The following is a 6,863-nucleotide window of genomic DNA, read 5'->3' on the forward strand; positions in this document are numbered from 1 at the left end:
AATATTTGAATATATGGATAAAGTCTTCTTATTCTTATTTTATATCTTTGATTGAATACAGTATTCAATGTAAAATGGACTAGTACCACTTCCTATAATTTTCTGCAGGCCTCGTTTGTTTTTAGAAAACATTTCATCTCATCATTACAATTTTCTCAACTTCCAATACAAAATAAAATAAACAATTCAATTTTTTCAAATTTCAAAATAAAAATAATATTAGAAAATATATTATAACAATACTTTATTCAACTTTTTAATTTTAATCTCAATTCATCTCATCTACGAAAATAAACGAGACATTTAACCGGGTGTTTTTAACCAATATGCAACCGAACATACTGTTTACTTATAAACACATTTAAAACATAGGAAAAGATAATTTAAGTATTTTTATTTGTAGTCATCATTAATTTTCACTAAAACTTTTGTGAAGACTTTAAATCATAATTTTAGTTTTGATCATGTTTTCTTAAAATTCATATATACATTTTGTAATAAAATAATGAGATGAGATGAGATGAGATAAATTAAGATTAACTCTCAATTCAAACCGAGCCTAAGGTGCAGTTTGGATAATAAGATGAGATGAGATGATTTTAATTGAAAATAAAATAAAATATTATTTTTTAATATTATTATTATTTTAAAATTAAAAAAAATTAAATTGTGAGAAACGTGACAGAAATGATTGCAACAAGTATTTTGTCTCATAATCTCATGTATAATTTGTATGTATCATATTCGTTAAAATTGATGATGTTGGTTCTTAGAATAATTTATTATTTTATATCCGAGTATATACAATTTAAAAAAATAAAAAATAAAGAGTAGAACTGCAGGGACAAAGAGGTAACTCAGAGACGCATTGAAGTTGTTGCTCAGAAATAAGAGAGAGGTCCTTTCAATAACTGATTGCAAAATTCGTGTCGCACAAAAAAGAAGAAAGTGTATCCAAAAAAATAAAAATAAAAGAAAAGAAAAGAGTTTATTGATCCGACGGCCATAACCAGCCTGCCAAAATTTCAACGGCAGGCAATAGAAAGCATATAAATTTTGACGTAGAGATCACCATGGAATCATCTCTCTCCTTTTCTCTGTAAAAAGTTGTTTTGACTATTTCTGTTCTTTCTTTCCATTTTTTTTTTCGATTTCGATTTTTCTTTTATATTTATATTTAATTTTTTTTTTTTGTTCCCAATGGGATCATCGTGAAACTCGAAGATCGGATCAACCGCTCTCTCGCTCTCAAACCCTAGACTGTAGAGCCATCCCTCCCCCTCCCCTCCTCCTCCCCCATCACGTGAGTCTTGAGGTTTTTGGTCTTCATTTTTTGAAGAGTTGCTTCAGGCTTCCGCACAAACGACGAAGTTCCGGTTCTTAGAGTCTATGTTTTGTCGCAGGTTTCACATGGCCTTGGGATGCACCGAGAGGAAGAGAGAAAGAGAGAAGGGACCGATACTGTGATCCGACGACGGAGTTTAGCAATATCTTAAACGTAAACCCCACCGAGGTGAGATTCTGATATTTATTTATTTCTTTATTTTTTGGAATCGGAGAGAAGCTAGCAGGCTGGATATGGAGATCGCTAGGGGATTCGTTGCGTCGGATGATTTGGTTTAGAACTTTGATTTTTTTCCTCAAAACGGATCTAGAAGGATCCATACGATGATATTTTTCTTTTTCATTTTTGAGATGGTGTAATTTCTGCAGAGAGAGAGAGAGAGAGAGAGAGAGAGAGAGAGAGAGAGAGAGTTCTCGTTCTTGAGAGCCAGAAAGAGAGAGCGGCGAGAGCTTCTTTACGAAGCCATTCTAAATGGGTTTTCACATTTCTGGTAATTTCACAACGAGTAGTTCTCGTTTCATTGTTTTCTGTTCCACTGTCGCTCTCTCTCTCACAGTGTAGTGGAAGTTTGAGAAATATCGGCAATCGTCCCGCCGATCAGGCTCTAATAGGTTTCGTTCCCCCATGTTTTTTCTTTATTTTTCATCTTGCAGTGCCATGAACCGCTTCGTTTTCCTTTTCCTCCATTTTGCTTGCTGTGTAAGACAGTCTTTTGGTATCTTTGACTCATCGTGTCGGTTTCTTAATAGCTTCGATACGAGACGATTTTAATGATCCATTTATTCTTTAAATGAAGCTTCCCTTAACCATCCCCCCGCTTCCTCTTTTCGTTTATCTCCTTCATCATCCCTCATTTCGATGGCTGGTTTCCTCATTATTATCAATCATCAACAAAAACACACTCTCTCTATACATACTTTCTCTCTCTAGGCTATTATCGTTCATGAATAATTCCATTTGTCGTTTTATATAACAATTATATATATAACAATTTTTCTTTTTGTGATTTTGGGCTTCTTTGTTTTTTTCAGATTTTGAAAGACAAAAATGTCGTCATCGAACTCTCCCTGCGCAGCGTGCAAGTTTTTGAGGCGGAAGTGCACGCAAGAGTGCGTGTTCGCACCCTATTTCCCACCGGACCAACCCCAAAAGTTCGCCAATGTGCACAAGGTCTTCGGCGCCAGCAACGTCGCCAAGCTTCTTAACGAGCTCAACGCGGCGCAGCGCGAAGACGCCGTGAACTCGCTGGCGTACGAGGCCGAGGCTCGTCTTCGGGACCCAGTGTATGGCTGCGTGGGCTTCATCTCCATTCTTCAGCACAGGTTGAAACAGGTCCAGACTGATCTATTTAATGCCAAGAAGGAGCTTGCTTCCTATATTGGCCCTCAGGCTATGCTCACCATTCTTCAACCCCCGGGATATATGACCCAACAGCAGCACCCTGGCAATCCTTCGTCGTCGGCTGTTTTGCCCTACAACATGTCGCCTATGCTTGGGATTCCCACTGGGGCTCCTACGCGTGGTGGGGCATTGGTGATTCGCGAGCCCCAGCAACAGCATCATCAGCACCAGTTATTTGAGGCACAGCAATTGGCTGCGGCTGTGGCTGCGAGAGAGCAACAGGAGATTTTACGGAGTTATGAGCAGCAGCAACAATTACAGCAGCACGCGCAGCCTCACCAACACCAGCACCAGCACCAGCACCAGCACCAGCACCAAGCAGAACTCGTAAGGTTCAACAGTGGGTTCGACCCGGCGGCCGCAGCGGGAGGTTCGGTCACTGCTACTGGCTTCAATCAGGTGAATGCTGCTGCCGCTGCTATGTCGCCTTCTTTGGCTCTGGGCACATTTGAAAATCCTTACGATATTCAACCACAGCAAGGGGAACATCATGGCCATCATCATCACCATCAACTCCAGGCGCAGCTCTTGCTCCAGCCACAACAACCACATGCACACCAGCAGGGCCAGCAGACCCAGCCGCAGTCTAAGCCAGAAAGCGAGGAGGGTAGAAGTGTTGGTCCATCTTGTTGATATTTTCTTTCCAGAAGCTCTTTAACCTTCCCGCTTTTTCATTTAACTGAGTTTCATTCTAGGTATGTACTCTTTCTCTCTGTGGTTTATATATGCCAGTGGCTGTGCACATGAGGGTTTGCTTGTTTTGTCCATTTTATTGAACATCATTGTGTGGTAGATGATTTTGTTTGGATTTTTATGACTGTCTTTTCATAAATGGGCAATCTCACCTGGTAGCAGTGGGAAGCTAAAATTACTCTTTATTGCATAGAGCACAAGGAGGTGGGTTAAAGGAACAATCGTCTTTTCACAAGGAGGGATGTCCCCTTCAACCCCAATCAATAATTAGTAGCAGCCTCGGATTTTACTTCCTCACCCTTTGGCCTTTACCCTTTCAAATGTCTAAAATCTGCTTAAAAAATGTTTCCACGTTGTTTTGCTAACAGAGAAAAGGATGTGATCCTTTGTCAAGAGGGGAAAAACAAACAAAGAAGAGAGAATGGATGCCGTGTGATAGGATGTTTCTTTGGGTCAACTATGCAGATTATTTGCGTATCTCAAATTATGATCCTAAAGGAATCTTTTGTATAAAAAATAAGGTAGCTATGGGGTTTTGATGGGTACTAATTGGATGAAACATCACTTGTATAAACAAAAAAAAAAAACCACTGAATGAAAAATATATTCATAATATTTGACTAAAGATGCTTGGATTTGATGTCCCTACTCCCTCGATCGTGTCCTAAAAACAAGAGTTTCCCTCATTAATTATATTTTTCTGCTCTACCTAACAATATCCAATTAAGTCTGCATATCACGTTCAAGTTAGGTTGCCTTTTGTTGAAGAAAAAACTTGGATAATTTTTTATTAGTTCTTAGAAATATAAACTCGTGAGTTGAATTAGGGCATTTGGTGCATGCATGACTTTAGTTACTTGCATTATTTCGTGTTTGATCAAACACTGAAAGTCTGAAACAGTGAAGGCTAGTGACTTGAAAGTGGAGTACTGTTTTGAGTTTCATTTATTTATTTATTTATTCGTTCATTTGTGAGTATCCGCAACAATAGAATATCTTTTTTTTTTCTTATCAGCTGAAATATATAAAAATTGATTAATTTATCAGCCATCCAGTGTTTGTACAATGGAGATATGAATGAATTATTATCATAATATTTTTATTGTTGTTGTTAAGTTCGAGAGAGTTTAGATAATTATATATCCATGCTGATACTTTTTTCCACTATTTTTCTCTTTTTCTGTGCAGGTCGTATCTGCCTACAAGTGAGAGAGAGATCTAGAGAGAGGTTCCGAAGTCAATATTTTTTGGGGGTTTCGAAGAAGACTTTCAGGAGAGATACATTTTACAAACGTAAGATCTGCATTGATCTTCGAGTACAGTCTTTTGTTTTTGGTTATATATTTATTTTTTTCCGGATGAGCAGTACTGACGGTTAATCTTTATGTAAATCGGAATTTGGGAAGCTCATGTTCAGTTTCTAGCATTCGTTGCAAATAATATTTATAATGCAATAGTACTTGCTGGTAGTAGTTTGTCTTTTGCATATATGCATCTTTTTAAATGCTCATAAATACTATAAACATCTTGATTATTTTAATTAACATAGATCTAAGAATTAGAGTGAAAGAGATATATGTATTGACACGATCGAGAGACGCGTTTTCGGAATCAAAGCGTTTTGGGTCCTATCCTTCTTTGAAGGGTAGCTATAGGGTATTATAAGTTGCTTTGCTCTAACAAAGCTTTCGTCTCTTCGATAGCAGTCTTAAGAGTACTGGTAGTAATGGCTGATAAAATAACAAGCAAGATTATGTAAGGGCCTATCTCTGACAGAGGAAGAAAAACAAGAGCTCCTTTTCTTAGATGAGGCAGTCAATTAACAAATCAAAAACAAAAGGTGAAAACTGTCTTCTTGCTTCACTCCTCAATGAAAAAAACGTCAACAGGGTGGCTTTCAGATCAACTATATATGGTAAAGATCTGGAACATTGAAGCTGGATGGGTAACTTTTCGGTGAAGTAGGCGACAACAGGTTTCTGGTGGAGTTTCAACATTCCACGGACAAAGAAAGAGTCATGAATGGATGACTTTGGTCTTTTGACAGACACTTAATTAGCTTAAGTACAGATGTAATTTGAAGGGATGGTTCCACCAAATGAAGTTCAGTTTCAATTCGAATCATTCTGGGTGTAACTTCATAACCTCCCATTTGCAGCGATGACAGAGGAGATGGGAAAAAGTATTTGTTCAGGCATGGGAATTAAGGTACTCAAGGTGATGACAGATCATGAAGGCATTGGATCGGGCAAATTCCTGAGAGTTCGTGTAGATCCACTACAACAAATACATGCTTTTGCTGCCTTTTTTTTTTTTTTTTCTCGGCGATGGTCATCAGCCGGTAAAAACACTATGGCAGCAAATAATGTCTGAATATCTGACGATCTAAAGAATTCCCATTTTTTTATTTGCTACGAGACAGTCTCGCCACAATTGTCTTCTTCAGCCATTCGTGTGATTCAATCCATTATAACTGCGAGAAAAAGTTTATTGCGGTGACTGATTTGGTCGGCACAACAGCTCGCCGCAACAAATTACTTCCAACATCGACTTAACTAATCTTGTACGAGGTCTGTATTTTGTTGCAGTAGGTGTTAGTTGCCACTAAAGCTTGCCGCTAGAACTGATTTCGCACAAAGAATTGCATCGTCAACCTACAAATCGCCACTATAACTTATTCTATATATAATGTACTGCTGTATGACGGACTTGTACACGCGTTTACACACGGTTTTGAGCTTGGGTGCCCCGATTCTCTCTCTCTTCCTTGAATAAATTGTTGCTGCCGCTACTGTCACCACAATCATGCTACCGTGCCGTAGCACTCCTCTTGCTGAACCAGTTGACTACTAAGTATTTGATGCAATGAAAGTCATAAGGAGAAAGAGGCTCTCTTACTTGTAATGCTGAATATTTCTGTTGCACACCTCTTACTGAACCAGTTGGCTACTGAGTATTTATGCTGCACACCTCTTGCTGAACCAGTTGACTGCTGAATATTTCTGCTTCCCACATCTTGCTCCTCCATCAGAAATTAGCTCTAAGGGTGTATATTCTCAAGGTTAACCATTTTGTCAACAACATCAACTTGGTAGGGCTTTTTATGGTTTTATGGTTTTCCACGACTTCAGATAATATATTTCCAGCAACGTTTAAACTAGTAGGATATTGTTAAAGTATTATTGTTATTAAACTATGGTATATTGCTGTTCAACCTCACAACTTCAGTATTAAGAGTTTATATGAGCTTATTGGAGGAACCACATTATGTGCGTGCAGTTCTAATGATTTAGTCAAAGAGAGGGAGACACCGAGAAATAGCTACTGGACCAGGGAGACAGGTTTTACCTCTAACAGGACGACATCCAATGCTTGAACCAGCAACCGAGACTTTGAGAGATGAAGCTGCAGTGGACTCTGATGA

The 6,863-nt window shown here is 38.4% G+C and overlaps 1 protein-coding gene across 2 annotated transcripts; it reads left to right on the forward strand.

Moving 5' to 3' along the window:
• Window positions 1-1,199: 1,199 nt before the first annotated feature.
• Window positions 1,200-4,908, forward strand: LOC109018950 (LOB domain-containing protein 36-like). Of its 2 annotated transcripts, XM_019001146.2 has the most exons (4): window positions 1,203-1,303; window positions 1,404-1,513; window positions 2,377-3,441; window positions 4,628-4,908. In XM_019001146.2, the coding sequence occupies exon 3, from the start codon at window positions 2,393-2,395 to the stop codon at window positions 3,377-3,379; it is 987 nt and encodes a 328-aa protein (XP_018856691.1). In that variant the 5' UTR covers window positions 1,203-1,303; window positions 1,404-1,513; window positions 2,377-2,392; the 3' UTR covers window positions 3,380-3,441; window positions 4,628-4,908. The 2 variants fall into 2 exon arrangements, with proteins under 2 accessions (XP_035539190.1, XP_018856691.1); XM_035683297.1 differs by having other exon boundaries at window positions 1,200-1,513.
• Window positions 4,909-6,863: the final 1,955 nt, after the last annotated feature.

Source organism: Juglans regia, chromosome 12, assembly GCF_001411555.2.
Source record: "Juglans regia cultivar Chandler chromosome 12, Walnut 2.0, whole genome shotgun sequence".
NCBI lineage: Eukaryota > Viridiplantae > Streptophyta > Magnoliopsida > Fagales > Juglandaceae > Juglans > Juglans regia.

What these genes read in the sequence shown, in the direction of transcription:
- LOC109018950 (XM_035683297.1), top strand. Translation starts at nt 2,393, where the DNA reads ATGTCGTCATCGAACTCTCCCTGCGCAGCGTGCAAGTTTTTGAGGCGG.